The sequence below is a fragment of the Microtus pennsylvanicus genome, chromosome 2 (assembly GCF_037038515.1).
Source record: "Microtus pennsylvanicus isolate mMicPen1 chromosome 2, mMicPen1.hap1, whole genome shotgun sequence".
Lineage (NCBI taxonomy): Eukaryota > Metazoa > Chordata > Mammalia > Rodentia > Cricetidae > Microtus > Microtus pennsylvanicus.
Window position 1 is genome coordinate 27,060,331 of NC_134580.1, and position 22,144 is coordinate 27,082,474.

General features: G+C 42.3%; 1 protein-coding gene and 1 pseudogene across 1 annotated transcript; both read left to right on the forward strand.

The window, feature by feature from the left end:
• Positions 1 to 5,568: 5,568 nt before the first annotated feature.
• Positions 5,569 to 8,610, forward strand: LOC142844742 (olfactory receptor 5BS1-like). The gene is made up of 2 exons (XM_075963542.1): positions 5,569 to 6,332; positions 8,448 to 8,610. The coding sequence occupies exons 1-2, from the start codon at positions 5,569 to 5,571 to the stop codon at positions 8,608 to 8,610; spliced, it is 927 nt and encodes a 308-aa protein (XP_075819657.1).
• A 7,925-nt stretch (positions 8,611 to 16,535) lies between these two features.
• On the forward strand, positions 16,536 to 19,568 carry LOC142844743 (olfactory receptor 5BS1-like; annotated as a pseudogene).
• Positions 19,569 to 22,144: the final 2,576 nt, after the last annotated feature.

The window sequence follows — 22,144 nt, forward strand, 5'->3', positions numbered from 1 at the left end:
AAAGAGTATAGACAGTTATAAAAGGAAATAGTTTTAAAAATAAAACAAAGTCTTTAAAGAAACAGTAAAATTAATATAAAAGAGTAAAGACAGTCATAGATTAAAGGAGTAAAGAAAAACAAGCCATGTAAAGATGGAATATACACAAAGAATCTAGATTATGTATACTATTTTGTTTCTTTGAATTTTTTTGACTGTAGAGAGACATTTGATTCTGGGGGCTGCTACGTTAAGCCAACATAAAGGTGTCTTGACTTCAAAATTTGCGTCTAAGGATATGTTGCTTTAGAAAAGAGGTTCTGCTTTTGTTTCCACAGAAAATGAGAACCTGTGGATTCCTTCCAGGCTAATATGGTTTGATACAACAAGATCCCCAAAATGTCTCCATGATCCCTAAAAATACTTTGCCCAACAAATAGCAGAAAGCATTTTGAAGAAAACTATGCCCAAATTCCCAAACTTATTGTTTAAGATTTTTTTTTCATTTAAAAGGGGTTAGGTATAAATGATTAAATGGTCACAGTCAAACTCTTTCTAAAAGAAAAGCAGGGGGAGATATGATATAAAGATGAATACTTTGCATTGGTATAGATCTTAGTCTATTGATACAAACTTAAAATTGATTTGTTATACTGTATATATTTCTTTCTGCTCTTGTTTTTTAAGGTATTGAGTTTAGGCAGCTCATTTTAAAATGTAATGTATGATTGAGAAGTACAGATTGATAGGCATCTGTAATAATCAAACTATAGTCATGTTAGTTAGGTTTTCTAGATCTACGAGATATATTTCAGATGGATAGGTATTCTTCAAACCTTTCAAATACCTACAGAATATGGCGTTTAAAGTGTTTTAAAAACTTAGACTTTTCTCAACAATGAGACATGTCGGTTTCAGGCAGTGCTAATTACTTCAAGAGGATGACGGGCATCAAAGAAACTCCTTACGGAGTTTGCTTTCAATGTGGCAAGGCTAGCCATTTGGGCAAGAGACTCTTGCTTGACTGCTTGATGGTATGCTGTATAAATTGGACATTCAGGACCCATAGAAAAGTGACTGCTGAACTTGCCTAAAGAAGGAGAGACAGTCCTTCAGAGTTCCTGATTCATGAAAGAGTCTGCCAGACATTCTGCAGGACACAGAAGAAAGTGACTGAAAATTTCCAATAAAGGCAAAACAGTCTTTAAAATATCCTGCTTCATGGAAAAGTCTCCTAGGTACTATGCACCTGTAGGCTGGATATGGATTCCCCAACATTACAGAAGAACTTTGGGTGACTATCCAAGCAGTGAGATGTCTCTATCAATTCTAGAGTTTTGGAAATTGCTTACAATGCACTTCCTGTTTACTTAAGTAATATTATATCCTTCTGGGGTCTTTGATGGAGTTGAAGAATAGATAGTTATAATTATAGTTCTTCTTAGTTATGATAAAAGATAAATTAGATATAAAACTTTAGATTTACAAAGTTAGGATAGATGATAAAGTATTATCTTTAATTTGCCAAATGTAAATGGAATAAATATTGTAACTATAATTCTTGCTTGCTGTTTTGTATATGTAATTTTACTATGTTAAAGTTTAAAACTCTTATTTAAACAGAAAATGGACCTCTTATTTAAACAGAAAATGGGGAGATGATATGGGATTTCCCTCTGAATGCTGTGAATATCTTTCATTACCATTGATTAATAAAGAAGATGTTTTGGCCTATGACAGGGAAGAATAAACCCAGGTAGGAAATCCAAACAGAGATATATACATAGAGAGCAAGAGTAGGCAGAGTCAGAAAGACACCATGTAGCTGCCAAAGATAAAGATGCCCAGAACCTTTCCAGTAAGGCACAGCCTTGTGGTGATATACAGATTAATAGAAATTGGTTAATTTAAGATATAAGAGCTAGCTAGGAATATGCCTAAGCCATTGGCCAAGCAGTTTTGTAATTAATATAGTTTCTGTGTGATTATTCAGGTCTGGGTAGCCAGGAAAGTCAAGTGCCGTCTCCATTTACAAATAAATACATACTTACGTATTTAATATTTGCATACATAAATAAATAAGTAGCATGTAAACAAAATAAGAGAGACATTTGAAAAACATGAAAATATCAAATCTTTTAATTACAGTCAATCACAAAAAAAGAAAAAATATCAAAGGCATATAAAATATTTTCAATGCAATCATAGCAAAAATTTTTGGGAATTCAGAAAATAGAAGGCAATCCATGTACCAAAGAATGATAGAACATCAAGTAGACATAATGAGAAAAGAAATTTCCCCTGTATCATATCTAAAGCACAGAAATGTATAAAACAAAGAAAATGTGTCAAAAGCTGTCAGCAGATGAGAATTAGAAAAATACTAAACACTACAAATTAAACAAAATGACAGAAATTAATACACAGCTTTCAATAATAACTCTAAATATTAGTAATCTCAATTCCCCAATCAAAAGACACAGACTAACCAATAATATTTTAAAAATAGGAGGATCCATCTGTTTATTGACTCCAAAAACACCTCCATAACAAAGACAGACATCACCTAAAGGTAAAAGGATAGGGAGTGATCTTTAACTGAGAAGGAACCAGAAGCAGGTACTGCTGTCTACTATCTGACAAAACAGATTTTACACCAAAATTAGTCAGAGAAGATAAAGGAATCCACCTCATACTTCATCAGCCCCTGGAAGATTCTTTAAAAATAGATCACATACCAGAAAACAACGCATGTCTCAACAAATACAGGAAAATTAAAACACTTTCTTGTATCTTACCTGCCTCAATGACTGAATCAGACATAAGGAAAACTACATAAGATATAGAAATTCATGGAGATTTTAAAATTCACTATTAAAGGAAGAATGAGTCATTGAAGAAATAAAGAAGGGAATAAAAACTGAAGGCCCCCGAGGACCATCTCTGATGGAGAGGTAGAAAGATTGTAGAAGCAGGGAGGACCAAAGCATCTGCTGCAAGACAGTACCTCCTGTGAGTGACAGGGAAGCTGTACCCATGGAATCTCAACAATATGGTCACCTAAACAAAATCAAGAACAGGACAATCAACATGCCAATGTCAACGGGGAAAATCAAGACCCCGCTCCTGGATGAAGAACCCCAAGAAATGAATAATGGCTACGAGAGATAATCAGTCTGCTCCAGGAATGGGGCCCTCATAAGGTAATCCAGGCCTAAACAATCAACCTTAAACACATATATATGAGCAACATTAAATAAATTCCCCTGGTCTTCTTTATAAATGTGTGTGTTTGTGCATGTGAGTGGGTGTGTGTGTGTTGTGTATGTGTATATGTGTGTAACAATGATTCAAGAATAAGAGGTCATGACTGGGGTTTTTACCCTTCACTCTAGAGTAAGTTAAGTTGCATTTGTGTTCAGTGAAAGAAATATACTGTAGACAATTTTTCACAGTTCTTTTTCCAGCCTAACACTTTATTAGATTGTGGAGGTATCTGAACAACATGTGACATTCTAGTTAATGGGGAAGCATTTCTGGAGAAGGAGCCTAGGAGACGAGGCATAGCAGATAGTAGGCAGAACTGGGCAAAGTTGGAGGGAAAGGGGTTGTGTGTTTGTTTCTCAGAATTTTGAGCATTGTACAATGAATATGCCTATAGCCTACTGATATAGCAGAGATATTTTTACATAATAATAGAACTAAAAATGGATTATTGGCCACCTCAGGGCCCTCTTGTATGATGTAACACACTAAAACAAGAGTATCACAAAGAGTCAACCCAGAAGTTTCACTCAGAACTGCAGAAGACCAGCTGAAGGTCCCCAAGGAACCATTTCCCTCTCTCAGGGCTAAAGTTGACTCAGAGTCCCAATGGCCATTGTTATTTGTAAAGCAGAATTTTGGAAAACTACCCTTCCCTTGGACATAAAGACTATAGAGATGAATCCTTATTCAGAAGTCTCTTGTGGGCTAGAGACACCGTTCAGCCATTAAAGGCTGATAACCAACTAAGACTCATAATCAAAATTGAAAGAGCTCAGTGCCCAGAAGTCCCTCGCCTCTATCCCCTAGGACTAAGTCAAGGGAAGCCTACAGAAACTAAGTCCAACCGTGGCTTTTGTTCAGTGTTGGAGAGGATGTTCTCTGGCATTCTCCACTAAGCAAGCACGTCTGGTTTCTGCTTTGGAATGCAGGTAAGGATAACTCTTATTTAAATTCACCTTCTCCCCAAACTGCCCACTCTGGGAACCCATGACCGTGATACTCATGAACGAAGATCAGATCTTTGTGTAAGAATGTTCTAGCTATCCTTTGAGAAGAGAGACAACCTCCTTGCGTCCCTCTGGTCTAAAACTAAACCCTGTAACTGTCCATTCTACCAACTCTCCTTTATCCCTCCTCCTTTTGGGGACAAGATATCTGTAATGTTCAGGTCTTGGGTGATATAAGTTTGATGTGGCTTTATCCACATTCAGTTCAAAGATTCTCGGGTCCCTGTGGACTCTTGTGTAAATCTGGAGCATGCAGTGAAAACAGAGGGCATTGTCCTCACTTCATGACAAGTGTCCATGTAACTTTGTGCCACCTCTGCTTGGGCTACTAGCATACAAAGGGACAAGGACTTTCTATTCAGTAACACATACACACCTCCAAAAATCAAATCACTTTGCTTCATCATTCTTAGAATGACTAAAAGGAAATGGATCTTGGAAACCATTTGGTTTTCCAGATTGTTTTACATCTATCGGCTGATGGTTTGTGTGGCACTGTGTGTCTGTGGATTTGGAGGACAGCATGCAGGAGTCAGTGCTCTCCTTCCATCCTTCCACTCTGAGTTCCAGGGACAGAACTGGGACCATCAGCCTTATGGCAAGCATCTTAACTCCTCTAGCCATCTGAACACCCTCCTGACTTTTGTTTTGTTTTCTTTTCTTTTGTTTTTCAAGATGGAGTTTCTCTGTAGCTTTGGAGGCTGTTCTGTAACTAGGTCTTGTAGACAAGATTGGCCTCAAACTCACAGAGATCCATCTGCCTCTGCTCCAAAGTCCTGGGATTAAAAGTGTGCACCACAACCTCCTGGCTCCTACTGACTGTTTTAAACGAAAAATTCAAAGGATTTACAAACTTATGAGGACAGAGAAAGGACTGCACCATCATGGGATGTCGCAACACTTCTCCCAATTATTCAGACATCCTTATAGTCTGTCATGCAGATAGCCAGCCAAAACATTGACTGCTGACCTGCTGTGCCAGACAGTGAGTCCTGCAGGTTGACGCTGACGCTCTTTGAAAGTAGAACATGAGACCTCTCAGAGTCCTGAGGTCTGTCCTTGGCTTTCTTCCCTTCTTTGTTCTTCTCTAATCGCGTTTCTCCTTCCCTCCTTTTCTAGTTCTCATCCTCCACATGCTGCCCACACACCTCCACTCTGCCTAGGAGGTCACTGCCCTGAGCTAGGAGGTGCTGATGATCTAACACAGCAGAAAGTCTCTGCCACGTAATCCCTCCTGAGTCAACCATTCCAGAGTGGCTTAGCAGTACTGGACAGTCTTTTTGGTTCTCATCCCTGATGGGATGCTGAATGCGCCATGGAAGTTAGAAATGTCACTGAATTTGTGCTTCTGGGACTGACCAGCAACCCTCGGACTCAGGGGCTGCTTTTTGCCCTGTTTTTGGTGACTTACCTGTTGATACTTACAGGGAACCTGCTGATGCTGCTGGTGATCGGCTGGGATCCCCACCTTCATACCCCCATGTACTTCTTCCTGAGACACCTCTCCTTTATAGATGCTTTCTACTCCTCAGTCATTGTGCCTAAGTTGCTGAGGAACCTTATTTCTGAGTGGAAGACTATTTCCTTCCTTGGGTGTTTCATTCAGATCGCCCTGGTAATATTTTCTGCAGCCACTGAAGCCTGCCTCCTTTCTGCGATGGCCTACGACCGCTTCCAGGCTGTGTGTCACCCACTGATGTATGTGGTCACTATGAATGAAAGAGTGTGCTCTGGGCTGGTGATCATATCCTGGGTCTTAGGAATCAGTGCTAGCCTGGTTAACACCTTCCTGCTATCTCAAGAGCACTTCTGTGGCCCAAACCTCATCTGCAGCTTTGCCTGTGAGGTTCCCCCAGTGCTCTTGTTGGTCTGTTCTGACCCCTACACTACTGTCGTCTCCATCCTGACAACCATGGTGATCTTAGGTCTTGGTTCTCTTGTCCTACTGCTGGGATCCTATAGCCGTATCATCACGACAGCCCTGGGCATCAACTCAGCCAAGGGTCGAAGCAAGATCTTCTCTTCGTGCTCATCCCATTTCCTTGTGGTCACCATCTTTTATGGGTCGGGAGTATCCAGGTGTGTCACACAGCAGTCCCTTATCATAGAGGACGGGTATACGTCCCCTAACTTCCCTTGGTCTACATGAGCATGCAGTGTGTCAGGAAAGAATCATCCTTAAATTCCATCTTGGAATTCCTCAGGATTGAGCCCCAGTCCAGTCTGCTGTGGACTAGCTGCTTGGTTTTTGAAAGGCTCACCTGTGGCTGGGTAAATGTACCTCCCTTTATCTCAGTTGTCTCATGTACCATAAAGGACAATAAGATTTACCCTGCTGATTTCACAGAAATGTTAGGAAAGTAGATAATTAAAGTTAGGCAGATGAATACCTTTTCTTTAAAGATTTTGTGTGTATGTGTGTGTGTGTGTGTGTGAGAGAGAGAGAGAGAGAGAGAGAGAGAGAGAGAGAGAGAGAGAGAGAGAGAGAGAGACGGGATACCCTCTGTATGCTGTGAACATTTTTAATCACCATTGGCTAATAAAGAAGCTACTTTGGCCTATGGCAGGGCAGAATACAGCTAGGCAAGTAAACTAAACTGAATGCAGGGAGAAAGAAGATGGTGTCAGGCAGACACCATGTAACTGCTAAAGGAGAAAGATGTCAGAACCATACCTGTATGTGACAGCCTCGTGATAATACACAGATTAATAGAAATGGCTTAATTGAAGGTATAAGAACTACCTAGGAGCCATGGGCAAACAGTGCTGTAATTAATATAGTTTTTGTATGATTATTCAGGTCTGCATTGCCAGGAAACAAAAGTGCAGTCTAGTCTCCATTTGTGTGTGTGTGTGTGTGTGTGTGTGTGTGTGTGTGTGTGTGTGTGTGTATGTGTGTGTGTGTACAGGTGCTGTAGAGGCCACACAAGGGCGCCGGATCCTCTGGAGCTAGAGGTACATGTGATCACAATCTGTCTGCCATGCATGCTGTGAACTAAACTGCAGTCCTCTGTTAAAGCAGCAACCTTCTTAGCCCCTGAGCCATCTTCCCGGCACCTAAATAACTCCTTAAATCAAATCGAGCGGAATCTATAAGGAACATTCTGGATATGTTGCACTTGAAACCAGTGAACATAATGCCATTGATAAAGTAATAATGTTTCTTTGGGAAATAACCCTGGGGATACTTAAGATATGCCCAATAATTTTATTTTAATATTTTAAAATCATGTGTGCTGCTGAACCCATTTCTATCTCTCATTTTATTCACCAATTTTGGCTCCTTTTCCAGCCAATGAAAAATATTACTTAATAAATAGTTCCACCAAAATAATGTGTAGTGCTGACTGGTGGTGGCAAACACCTTTATTCTCAGCACTCAGGAGGCAGAGGCAGGTGGATATCTTTGAGTTTAAGGCCAACCTGGTCTACAGAGCAAGTAACAGGACAGACTCCAAAACTACACAGAAAACAAAACAAAAATAATGTGTTGGATCTGGAGAGACTGCTCAGTGGTTAGGAATACTGACTACTCTTGTAAAGGACCAGGTTCAGTTCTCAGCACTGCATGAAGGTTTACAACCATCCATAATTCCAGTCCAGGGGACCAGGAACCCTCTTCTGGCCTCCATGAGTACCTTACCTGTATATGGTACACACCCAAAAATGCATGCAAACATTCACACGCATATAATGATTAGTGATAATTATTATTAATAACTTGATATAGTTGTGAAAGTAGTCCTCAGAGCCATAGTCTGTGAAGCAATGGCAGTATTGTGAACTAGACACATGGTTTTGCAAAAAATAATCATCTCTAAATGAGAACTTAGTGTGTCTGAATTGTTGTGAGTATAGAGAAAGGGTAATGATACTATCATGATTGTTAGCCAAGATGCTCTCTAGAGGGAAATGCTATGGAAATGCATTAGCCCTGTGCTAACCTGAACCCACAAAAGACCTCATTCTTACATGAGAGTTCCTTTCTGTGAGTTCGCATACGCATGGAAGCATTGGAAGACAGGAATGATTGACTTCCCAATGATCAGTCATTTCTAGAAGCTGCCATGGCGACAGTCCACTTGACCCTGAGGTGTCCTGTGCACTCGGCAAGACTGGATGGCCCATGGCTGCCAACATTATTGCCATCCTCATCCTTAGTTCACTTTGCTCCTTTGTGTAATTCCTCCCAAGGTACATGACTCCAGCATCTGGCTCAACCCTGGAGTTAGTGCTGTCTTTGCAGTACAGTGTGGTGACCCCGCTGCTAAACCCCCTCATCTACAGCCTGAGAAACAAAGACGTAAAGGCAGCTCTGAGGAGGATGCTGACCAGGAGATCCAGGCTGACCTTGTAGCCCAGGTACTCCTGCTCCATCGGGGATGGGGAGGGGAGTTGTAGAAGGAAGATGCTACGAGAAGCCATCTTACCACTCACCCATCTCTACGTTGCCACAACAGAGGAAGTTCTCTTCTCGGATTGTCCTGCCCCTAGTCGTGATATTAGGAAACTTCCAGAACAGAGCAGGTAATTTCCGACTCATACAAGAGACCCACTTAGTGCATTAGAAAATCTTCAGAGCTCCGGTAGCCACTTCTCCCCGGTCCTTTATTTTGTCTATGTTCAGATTATGAATCAACGCATCACACCACTGGTGATGATAGTGCCACATTCCAGGACAGTAGTATCTTTGCTGGACAAACACAAGACCCACCCACCTGTTTCCATCCCAAGGGATCCTTTGAAAGATCTAAATCTCCACAATACATAAAAAAGAGACAAATTAAGTGTGTCTCTGGAGTCCTGTCTTCACTCATATGAGCAGTGCCCTGAGTATTTTCAAATTCCAATGGATGGAAAACACTATTCTCAGTGAGATAACCCAGGCACAAAAAAATGAATATGGTATGTATTAACTCATAGGTGGATACTAGCTATAAACAAAGGACATTGAGCCTATAGTTCATGATCCTAGAGAAGCTAAGTAATAAGGTGAACCCAAAGAAAAACCTACAAAGACCAACCTGGAAATTGGAAATGACAAGATCTCCTGACAAAATTTGGAGCATGGGGGTGGGGACTAGAATGTAGGAGAGAAGGGGAGAAGGAGAAAAGGAGGAGAAAAGGGGAGGGTTGAGGAGAACGTGAGGAAATGGGATAGTCAAGAGGGAGGAAGGACAGATTTGAGAGCAAGAAAAGAGATATGTTGATTGAGGAAGCCATTGTGGAGTTAGCAAGAAACCTGACTCTAGAAAAATTCCCAGGAATCCACAAGGATGACCCCTGCTAAGACCCTAAGCAATAGAGGAGAAGGTGCTGAAACTGGCCTTGCCCTGTAGTCAGATTGATGATTTTCTTAAATATCACTATAGAACCTTCGTCCCACAACAGATGAAAACAGACGTGGAGACCCACAACAGAGCACTGGACTGAGCTCCAAAGATCCAGTTGAAGAGTAGAAGGAATGAGAATATGAGCAAAGAGGTCAAGACAATGAAGAGTTCATCAGCTGGACTGGGAAGAAACAAGCATAGGACCAAACTACTCCATCTGAATGTGGCTGACAGTTGTATGTCTGGGGCAAACTGAGGGGCCACTGGAAGTAGCACTGGGATTTATCTCTACTGCATGTAATGGCTTTTTGGGATCCTATTCTCTTTGGATGTATACACTGCTCAGCATAGATGTAGTAGAGAGGGCCTTGAACTTTGCACAATGCAAAGTGCCTTACCCTCTCTTAGGATTAGAGGGGGTGGGGTGGGGGGATGTGAGGAGGGAATGGGAGGAGGGAAGGGAGTGGGAATTTGAATCGGTATTTTTTTTAATCCAATAAAAAAAGAACTACAAATTCTTTCAGAGTTTATTCTGCACAAACACTGAAACAAGAAAAAGCATTTATTAAACAATTACTAAACTGCAACATTGTTATTAAAAACAAACACTGATCTATAATGAATTCATTTCTCTTGCATCTATTCTGTGAAACAATCTGCTGCTGAGGAAACAATAACACAAATGAACAAGGCTAACAGCAAGGATGTCCATGTGCTGCAAAGAAGGGGGTGATTGACTAGTATATATAACTCAAATATCTTGAAAATTGGTTTATTTTTTGTTTCCTGTGCATGGGTGTTTTGCCTGCGAGTGTGTATGTGCACCACGTGTGTGCTGTCCGGTGTGTGTGTGCACCACGTGTGTGCTGTCCGGTGTGTGTGTGCACCACGTGTGTGCTGTCCGGTGTGTGTGTGCACCACGTGTGTGCTGTCCGGTGTGTGTGTGCACCACGTGTGTGCTGTCCGGTGTGTGTGTGCACCACGTGTGTGCTGTCCGGTGTGTGTGTGCACCACGTGTGTGCTGTCCGGAGTGTGTGTGCACCACGTGTGTGCTGTCCGGTGTGTGTGTGCACCACGTGTGTACTGTCCGGTGTGTGTGCACCACGTGTGTGCTGTCCGGTGTGTGTGTGCACCACGTGTGTGCTGTCCGGTGTGTGTGTGCACCACGTGTGTGCTGTCCGGTGTGTGTGTGCACCACGTGTGTGCTGTCCGGTGTGTGTGTGCACCACGTGTGTGCTGTCCGGTGTGTGTGTGCACCACGTGTGTGCTGTCCAGTGAGGGTCCAAAGGAGTCAAATGATTCCCCAGAACTGAACTTACAGGCAGTTATAAACTGCCATATTGGTGCTGGGAACTGAAGAGTGTCCTCTGCAAGAGTAATCGACAATGGGTCAACACTCTAGTAACTTTGTATATACAGAACTCTTTGGGGAAGGGAGTCCCTCTACAGGACGACTGGAGCCTTTCTCCTCTTCTCCATATGGGGAGATTAGGAGGACAGATCTATGGAAGAGATATTTGGTGAAGCTGAGTAGGAAATAAATAGATACAAGGTAAAAACACAAATTTGTAAGCATAATCAGTTAGGGACAGGAGAGTTTATTGTGTAAAACTACTTCCTACTTTTCCAGAGGCATGAGTCAGATTCCCATATCAGGCAATTCCCAGCCTCCTGTAACTACAGCTCAGGGCATCTGACGACCTTGTCTGGACTCCATCACCTGCACTTTTGTGCCAGGCACTCACATGGACCCAGACACATAAGGAAATATACGTGCTATATTTGAAAACAATAAAGCATACTATTAAAAGAATTGTATGCTAAAAATTAAGAATCTAAAAAAATACTCGGAAATAAATACTCTATTTCTCAACCTGAACAGAAAAAGGAATGATACATTGGTAAATGTAAAAAGAAAAAGTAAAATGTAATAGAAAGAATTGCTCTAGGATAGGGTCATTTCAGGTTCCCTATCCTCAGCTGCCCAAGGAACTAACTGGGGACCTCGGCTTGGGCACCTGGGAACCCCTCTAGGGTCAGGTCTCTTGCCAACCCTAAAGTGGTTCCCTTAACTAAGAATTGTGGTTCCGTGCTCCCCTGTCCAACCTTCCTTTATCCCAATCCTCCTGTTTCCCCAAGGCCCCACCTCCTTCCCTTCTAACTTTTCTCTCCCCATCTCCCCTTACCCCCATCCCACCCCACCCCCAAGATCCCAATTTTCTCCCCGGCAATTTTGTCTACTTCCCTTAGCCAAGAGGATAACTATATGTTTTTCCTTGGGTTCTCCTTCTTACTTAGCTTCTTTAGATTCACCTATTGTAGACTCCGTGACCCTTATTTATGGCTAGAAACCAATTATGAGTGAGTACATCCCATGTTCATCTTTTTGGGTCTGGGATACCTCACTCAGGATAGTGTTTTCTATTTCCATCCATTTGCAAAAAAAAATCCTAGAGCAATACTGACGAATATCTTGCATATCATCATAGAACCTTCATCTGGTAATGGATGGAGATAGAGACAGAGACCCACGCTGGAGCACCAGACTGAGCTCCCAAGGTCCCAATGAGGAGCAGAAGGAGGGAGAACATGAGCAAAGAAGTCGGGACCACGAGGGGTGCACCCACCCTCTGAGACAGTGGAGCTGATCTACTGGGAGCTCACCAAGGCCAGCTGGACTGGGACTGAAAAAGCATGGGATAAAACGGGACTCTCTTAACATGACGAACAATGAGGGCTGATGAGACGCAAAGGACAATGGCACAGGGTTTTGATCCTACGTAATGTGCTGGCTTTGTGGGAGCCTAGCCAGTTTGGATGTTCACCTTCCTAGATATGGACGGAGGGGGGAGGACCTAGGACTTACCACAGGGCAGAAAACCCTGACTGCTCTTTGGACTGGAGAGGGAGGGGGGAAAAGAGTGGGGGGATGGGGAGAAGGGTGGGAGGAGGGCGAGAAGGGTGGGAGGAGGGGGAGGGAAATGGGAGGCTGGGAGGAGGTGGAAACTTTTTTTTCTCCTTTTCTCAATAAAAAAAATGTAATAGAAAGAGTAAAGATGAGGTGGTACAGAGTGAGAGAAGAAATTGTGTAAATACGGTACTCGTATGAAATTCCCAAAAATACGCTGGACTTAGAGGCACACGTCTTTAATCCTGAAACTTGGGAGGCAGAGGTAGACAGATCTCCGTGAGTTTACAACCAATCAGGTCTACAGTGCAAGTTCTAGGACAGCCAGGGCTACATAGAGTTTATGTTATCAAGAGACCCTGTTTTAGACAGATATATATACACATATTATATATTCCGTTTTAGTATATATACATATATTATACACACACATATATGTATGTACCTTAAAAGAGAATACTTGAAACTCGAAGGGAGTGGTGGTATGGGGGAATAAGAAAGAAATTGGAAATGAGGGTATGAAATTCTCAATTTTTTTTTCTTTTTTTGCTTTATTTTGTGTCTTGTTGTGGTTTGGTTTTTGGCTTTTTTAAGACAGAGTTTCTCTGTGTAGCACTAGCGATCCTGGAACTCAATCTGTAGACCAGGCTGGCCTAAAACTTGAAGCTCCACCTGGCTCTATCTCCCAAATGTTATGATTAAAGCTGTGCACCACCACCACCTGCCACCATTTTTTGTTTTTAAAATATACATTGCATTTTTATTTATTTATTTTGTATGTATGCTGTGAGTTTTCGTGCCATATTGCATATGTAGAGCTCAGAAGACAACTTGTGGGAATGCTGTATTCACACCATTCCCCCCTGCTTGATTGCTGTGTTCACACAATTTCCCCATCCTGGAAGGCTGCATTTACACAATTTCCCCCTACTGGTTTACTGTATTCACACCATTTTCCCCCGAGGAGTGCTATATTCACACCATTACCCCCTACTGGATAACTTATTCAAACCATGTCCCCGTCCTGGAGTACCTTATTCGCACAATTTCTGCCTTCTTGAGTTTTGTGTTCACACCGGGTTCCCCCTCCTGGATTGCTGTATTCACACCATTTTCCCTACCTAAAGTGCTGCATTCACAGCATTTCACCCTCCTGGACTGCTGGATTCACACCATTTGCCTCCAAGAACATTCATTGTATTCACACCATTTCCCCCTGCTGGAGAGCTGTTTTTACATCATTGGCTCCCTTCAACCACTCCCATTCTCCCCCTTCCCGGATTCATAAAGAAGCTTCGTTCTGAAGCACAGACTTTTACAGAAATCCACAACAGGTCATAAGATACAGAACACTGATCATGGTGTGCCCTACACCAGCTGATACTTCTGCAACACACCCTACACTGAAGGCTCGGGGACCATCTCTGATGGAAAAGTAGAAAGATTGTAGAAGCAGGGAGGACCAAAGCATCTGCTGCAAGACAGTATCTCCTGTGAGTGACAGGGAAGCTGTACCCATGGAATCTCAACAATATGGTCACCTAAACAAAATCAAGAACAGGACAATCAACATGCCAATGTCAACGGGGAAAATCAAGACCCCGCTCCTGGATGAAGAACCACAAGAAATAAATAACAGCTGAGAGAGATAATAAGTCTGCTCCAGGGATGAGGCCCTCATAGGTAATCCAGGCCTAAGCAATCAACCTTAAACACATATATATGAGCAACGTTAAGTAAACTCCCCTGGTCATATTTATAAATGTGTGGGTGTGTGTGTTGTGTGTGTGAGTGTGTAACAACAATGATTAAGAATAAGAGGCCATAATTGGGCTTTTTAAACCTTATTATTAGTGTAAGTTAAGTTGAATATGTGTTCAGTGAGAGGAATGTTTCAGTTGAATATAATATACAGAACTTGTCACAGATCTATTTCCACTTTATTAGATTTATGGAGGTATCTGAACAACATGTGACATTCTAGTTAAGGGGGAAGCATTTCTGGAGAAGGAGCCTAGGAGATGAGGCATAGCAGAAACTATGCCGAGTTGGGCAAAGTTGGAGAAAAAGGGGTTGTGTGTTTGTTTCTCAGAATTTTGTGCATTGTACAATGAATATGCCTATAACCTACTGATATAGCAGAGATATTTTTACATAATAATGGAACTAAAAACTCAGGGCCCTCTTTTATGATGTAACCCACTAAAACGAGATTACCAGAAAGAAAGAGTCAGCCCAGAGGCCCCGCTCAGAAACGCAGAAGACCTGCTAAAGGTCCCCAGGGAAACCTTTCCCTCTCTCAGGGCTAAAGTTGACTCAGAGTCCCAATGGCCATTGTTATTTGTAAAGCAGAATTTTGGAAAACTACCCTTCCCCTGGACATAAAGACTATAGAGATGAATCCTTATTCAGAAGTCTCTTGTGGGCTAGAGACACCGTTCAGCCATTAAAGGCTGATAACCAACTAAGACTCATAACCAAAATTGAAAGAGCTCAGTGCCCAGAAGTCCCTCGCCTCTATCCCCTAGGACTAAGTCAAGGGAAGCCTACAGAAACTAAGTCCAACCGTGGCTTTGTTCAGTGTTGGATAGGATGTTCTCTGGCATTCTCCACTAAGCAAGCACGTCTGGTTTCTGCTTTGGAATGCAGGTAAGGATAACTCTTATTTAAATTCACCTTCTCCCCAAACTGCACACTCTGGGAACCCATGACCGTGATACTCATGAGTGAAGATCAGATCATTGTGTAAGAATGTTCTAGCTATCCTTTGAGAAGAGAGACAACCTCCTTGCGTCCCTCTGGTCTAAAACTAAACCCTGTAACTGTCCATTCTACCAACTCTCCTTTATCCCTCCTCCTTTTGGGGACAAGATATCTGTAATGTTCAGGTCTTGGGTGATATAAGTTTGATGTGGCTTTATCCACATTCAGTTCAAAGATTCTCGGGTCCCTGTGGACTCTTGTGTAAATCTGGAGCATGCAGTGAAAGCAGAGGGCATTGTCCTCACTTCCATCTTGAGGACTTCCCATGACAAGTGTCCATGTAACTTTGTGCCACCTCTGCTTGGGCTACTAGCATACAAAGGGACAAGGACTTTCTATTCAGTAACACGTACACACCTCCAAAAAAAATCAAATCACTTCGCTTCATCATTCTTAGAATGACTAAAAGGATATGGATCTTGGAAACCATTTGGTTTTCCAGATTGTTTTACATCTATTGGGAGTGGGGCGTGTGTGGCACTGCGTGTCTGTGGATTTGGAGGACAGCATGCAGGAGTCAGTGCTCTCCTTCCATCCTTCCACTCTGAGTTCCTGGGACAAAACTGAGACCATCAGCCTTGTGGCAGGCACCTTAACTCACTAAGACATCTGACTGCCCTCCTGAAATTTTTTTTGTTTTGTTATGTTTTGTTTCTCGAGACAAGGTTTCTCTGTAGCTTCGGTGCCTGTCCTGGAACTAGCTCTTGTAGACAAGATTGGCCTCGAACTCACAGAGATCCCCTGCCTCTGCCTCCAAATACTGGGGTTAAAGGTGTACACCACAACCTCCTGGCTCCTACTGACTGTTTGAAACAAAAAATTCAAGTGACTTAGAAACTTATGAGGATAGAGAGGACTGCACCATCATGGGATGTCACAACACTTCTCCCAATTATTCAGACATCCTTATAGTCTGTCAAGCAGATGGCCAGACAAAATATTGACTGCTGAACCACTGTCCAGGTTGAGCTTGACGCCCTTTGGAAGTAGAACCGAAGACCTCTCAGAGACCTGGAGTCTGTCCTTGCCTTTTTCCCTTCTTTGTTCTTCTCTAATCCCGTTTCTCCTTCCCTCCTTTTCTAGTTCTCATCCTCTACGTGCTTCCCACACACTCCACTCTGCCTAGGAGGTCACTGCCCTGAGCTAGGAGGTGCTGATGATCTAACACAGCAGAAAGTCTCTGCCACGTAATCCCTCCTGAGTCAACCATTCCGGAGCTGCATAGCAGTGCTAGACAATCTTTTCGGTTCTCATCACTGATGGGATGCTGAATGCACCATGGAAGTTAGGAATGTCACTGAATTTGTGCTTCTGGGACTGACCAGCAACCCTCGGACTCAGGGGCTGCTCTTTACCCTGTTCTTGGTGACTTACCTCTTGACCCTTACGGGGAACTTACTGATTCTGCTGGTGATCAGCTGGGATCCCCACCTTCATACCCCCATGTACTTCTTCCAGAGACACCTCTCCTTTATAGATGCTTTCTACTCCTCAGTCATTGTGCCTAAGTTGCTGAGGAACCTTATTTCTGAGTGGAAGACTATTTCCTTCCTTGGGATTTTATTCAGCTTGCCCTGGTCGTATTTTCTGGGGCCACTGAAGCCTGCCTCCTTTCTGCGATGGCCTACGACCGCTTCCAGGCTGTGTGTCACCCACTGATGTATGTGGTCACTATGAATGAAAGAGTGTGCTCTGGGCTGGTGATCATATCCTGGGCCATAGGAATCACTGTTAGCCTAGCTAACACTTTCCTGTTATCTCAAGAACACTTCTGTGGCCCAAACCTCATCTGCAGCTTTGCCTGTGAGGTTCCCCCAGTGCTCTTGTTGGTCTGTTCTGACCCCTACACTACTGTCGTCTCCATCCTGACAACCATGGTGATCTTAGGTCTTGGTTCTCTTGTCCTACTGCTGGGATCCTATAGCCGTATCATCACGACAGCCCTGGGCATCAACTCAGCCAAGGGTCGAAGCAAGATCTTCTCTTCGTGCTCATCCCATTTCCTTGTGGTCACCATCTTTTATGGGTCGGGAGTATCCAGGTGTGTCACACAGCACTCCCTTATCATAGAGGACGGGTATTCATCCCCTAACTTCCCTTGGTCTACATGAGCATGCAGTGTGTCAGGAAAGAATCATCCTTAAATTCCATCTTGGAATTCCTCAGGATTGAGCCCCAGTCCAGTCTGCTGTGGACTAGCTACTTGGTTTTTGAAAGGCTCACCTGTGGCTGTTGTAAATGTACCTCCCTTTATCTCAGTTGTCTCATGTACCATAAAGGACAATAAGATTTACCCTGCTGATTTCACAGAAATGTTAGGAAAGTAGATGATTAGTTAGATGAATACCTTTTCTTTAAAGATTGTGTGTGTGTGTGTGTGTGTGTGAGAGAGAGAGAGAGAGAGAGAGAGAGAGAGAGACAGAGAGAGACAGAGAGAGACAGAGAGACAGAGAGACAGAGAGTGAGATGGGATTCCCCTCTGTATGCTGTGAACATTTTTAATCACCATTGACTAATAAAGAAGCTACTTTGGCCTATGGCAAGGCAGAATATTGCTAGGCAAGTAAACTAATCTGAATGCACGGAAAAGAAGATGGTGTCAGGCAGACACCATGTAACTGCTAAAGGAGAAAGATGTCAGAACCATACCTGTATGTGACAGCCCCATGATAATACACAGATTAATAGAAATGGCTTAATTGAAGGTATAAGAACTACCTAGGAGCCATGGGCAAACAGTGTTATAATTAATATAGTTTTGTGTAATTATTCAGGTCTGCATTGCCAGGAAACAAAAGTGCAGTCTCCATTTATGTGTGTGTGTGTGTGTGTGTGTGTGTGTGTGTGTGTGTGTGTGTGTGTGTGTGTACAGGTGCTGTAGAGGCCACACAAGGGAGCAGGATCCTCTGGAGCTAGAGGTACATGTGATCACAAGCTGTCTGCCATGCATGCTGTGAACTAAACTGCAGTCCTCTGTTAAAGCAGCAACCTTCTTAGCCCCTGAACCATCTTCCCGGCACCTAAATAACTCCTTAATCAAATCAAGCAGAGTCCATAAGGAACATTCTGGATATGTTGCATTTGTACCAGTGAACATAATGCCATTGATAAATTAATAATGTTTCTTTGGGAAATAACCCTGGGGATACTTAAGATATGCCTAATAATTTAATTTTAATATTTTAAAATCATGTGTGCTGCTGAACCCATTTTTATCTCTCACTTTATTCACCAATTTTGGCTCCTTTTCCAGCCAATGAAAAATATTACTTAATAAATAGTTCCACCAAAATAATGTGTAGTGCTGACTGGTGGTGGCAAACACCTTTATTCTCAGCACTCAGGAGGAAGAGGCAGGTGGATATCTTTGAGTTTAAGGCCAACCTGGTCTACAGAGCAAGTAACAGGACAGACTCCAAAACTACACAGAAAACAAAACAAAAATAATGTGTTGGATCTGGAGAGACTGCTCAGTGGTTAGGAATACTGACTACTCTTGTAAAGGACCAGGTTCAGTTCTCAGCACTGCATGAAGGTTTACAACCATCCATAATTCCAGTCCAGGGGACCAGGAACCCTCTTCTGGCCTCCATGAGTACCTTACCTGTATATGGTACACACCCAAAAATGCATGCAAACATTCACACGCATATAATGATTAGTGATAATTATTATTAATAACTTGATATAGTTGTGAAAGTAGTCCTCAGAGCCATAGTCTGTGAAGCAATGGCAGTATTGAGAACTAGACACATGGTTTTGCTAAAAATAATCATCTCTAAATGAGAACTTAGTGTGTCTGAATTGTTGTGAGTATAGAGAAAGGGTAATGATACTATCAAGATGCTCTGAAGAGAGGGCAATGCTATGGAAATGCATTAGCCCTGTCCTAACCTCAACCCCTTAATACATAGAACTCATTCTCATGGGAGAGTTCCTTCCTGTGAGTTCACTCATGCTTGAAAGCATTGGAAGACAGAAATGATTGACTTCCCAATGATCAGTCATTTCTAGAAGCTGCATGGCGACAGTCCACTTGACCCTGAAGTGTCTTGTGCACTCGGCAAAAGTGGATGGCCCATGGCTGCCAACAGTGTTGCCATCCTCATCCTGAGTTCACTTTGCTCCTTTGTGTAATTCCTCCCAAGGTACATGACTCCAGCATCCGGCTCAACCCTGGAGTTAGTGCTGTCTTTGCAGTACAGTGTGGTGACCCCGCTGCTAAACCCCCTCATCTACAGCCTGAGAAACAAAGACGTAAAGGCAGCTCTGAGGAGGATGCTGACCAGGAGATCCAGGCTGACTTTGTAGCCCAGGTACTCCCGCTCCATCGGGGATGGGGAGGGGAGTTGTAGAAGGAAGATGCTACAAGAAGCCGTCTTACCACTCCCCCATCTCTACCTTGCGACAACAGAGGAAGTTCTCTTCTCGAATTGCCCTGCCCCTAGTCGTGATATTAGGAAACTTCCAAAACAGAGCAGGTAATTCCCGACTCATACAAGAGAACCACTTAGTGCTTTAGAAAAATCTTCCGAGCTCCACTAGCCATTTCTACAGCTCTTGGTTTTCTCCTTCCCTGGCCCTTTATTTTGTCTGTGCTCAGAGTATGAGTGCACCATCAGAACACTGGTGACGATAGTGCCACATTCCAGGACAGTAGCATCTTTACTGGACAAACACAAGACCCACTCACCTGTTGCCATCCCAAGGAATCCTTTGAAAGATCTAAATCTCCATAATACATAAAAAAGAGACAAATTAAGTGTGTCTCTGGAGTCCTGTCTTCACTCATATGAGCAGTGCCCTGAGTATTTTCTAATTCCAATGGATGGAATTAGAAAACACTATTCTCAGTGAGATAACCTGTAAAAGTAGAGGCGCATTGTGTTCCTGCCGCCCGGCTCCCACATGGTTAGCTTTACACCCAAAATAACAACACACAAACTGTGTTCATATAAACACTGCCTGGCCCATTATATCTAGCCTCTTCTTGGCTAATTCTCACATCTTGCTTAACCCATTTCTAATAATCTGTGCAGCACCACAGAGTGGTGGCTTACAGGGAAGGATTCAGCATGTCTGACCTGCGTCCATCTTGGGCTGGAGCTTCATTGCATCTGGCTCACTTCCCTCCTTCCCAGCATTATTTTCTGTCTACTCCACCCACCTAAGGCCTGGCCTATCAAATGGGCCAAGGCAGTTTCTTTATTAACCAATGAAAGTAACTCCTCCATCATTTCCCCTTTTTCTGTTTAAACAAAAAAGAAAGACTTTAACTTTAACATAGTAAAATCACATATAACAAAACAGTTATCAAGAAGAATTACAATTACAATGTTTATATCTACTTTATCTTGTATCATAACTAAGGAAAACTATAACTATCTATTCTTCAACTCCATCAAAGACTCCGGAAGGATATAATATTACCTAAGCAAACAAGAAATAAGCAACTTCCAAACTCTAGTAATGACAGAGACTTTTTGCTGCCTGGACAGTCACCCAAAGTTCTTCTGTACTGTTGGGGCATCCATCTTCAGCCTACAGGCCCATAGTATCCAGCAGACATTTCCATGAAGCAGGAAAATTCAAAGTCAGTTCAGTCACTATCTGTTGTGTCCTGCAGAATGTCTCGCAGACTCTTTCATGAATCAGGAACCTCGAAAGATCATCTCACCTTTAAGCAAGTTCAGCAGTCCTCTCTCTGAGGATTCTCTGTGTGCAGTTTATGCAATAGTCCAGCCAAGAGCAGTTTCTTGCCCAAATGACTATCAAAGTCCATAAGGAGCCTCTTCAATGCCCATATTCCTCTTGAAAGAGATTGGTGTGGCCAGGAGCAGACATGTCTCATTGTCATGAAAAGCCCTAAGTTATTAAAACATTAAATGCCATATTCTGTAGTCTTTGAAAGATATGAAGAATGTCTATCTAAAATATATCTATTTACATCTAGAAAATTTAACATGACTACAAACTTGACTATTATAGATGATTATCTATTAACCTATATTTCCTAATTATACATTACATTTTTAAATGAACTATACAATCACAATACCTTAATCAATATCAGAAATATATATAAATATAATAAAATTGACCTTAAATTTAAATCACTAAAGCAAAATCCATATCAATGCAAATTATTCATATCTATATCATATCCCCCTTTAAATGTAAAAGAACATTTATAAACAATATTTGGAAACATGGGCACAGCTTTTTCTCTCCAAACTGCTTCCTGCTGAATGGGGGCGCAATTATTCAGATCTTTCATGGTATAATATGTGTGCCAGGTTCATCTTAGTCAGCAGTTGAGTGAAGTAGTTTTTTGAGGGTGTTCACAGCAACCTTTCAGGAGGGCGTGGACTATAATATCATATTGGGATTGAAGCAATCCACAGGGTCTCATCCTCTGTGAAAACAAAAGAAGAACTTTTCCAAAGCATCATAATCTTAGATCCAAATTTTAAAGTCATGGTATTTTCAAAATATCATTCCTGGATTAGTTCAGCAGCATTTATAAACAAATATCTTTTAGCAGCTGTTGCTCCTTCCTCAGCATTCAAACAATTCAAAGAAAGCATAATAGCATACAGTATCAAGATTCTCTGTGTATTTTCCATCTTTTTGCGGCTTTATTTTAACCTCTATTTCTTTTATTTTTACTTTTATTTTTTGAGGCAGGTTCTCTGTATATCTTTGTCCTAGAATAACTCTGTAGACCAGGCTGTCCTTGACTTCTCAGAGACGTCTCTGCCTCCCAGGCATTGGGATTAAAGGTGTGTCCTGCCACACCTTGAAGTCACAGAGGTCAATCTACCTCTGCCTCCCAAGTGTTGGGATTAAAGGTGTGTACCACCACACCCAACTACTCTCTTTACTTT

Excerpts from the sequence above, each read along its gene's own strand:
- LOC142844742 (XM_075963542.1), top strand. The coding sequence starts at position 5,569 with ATGGAAGTTAGAAATGTCACTGAATTTGTGCTTCTGGGACTGACCAGC. Across the intron at positions 6,333-8,447 it reads TATGGGTCGGGAGTATCCAG|GTACATGACTCCAGCATCTG; the intron begins GTGTGTCACACA and ends ATTCCTCCCAAG.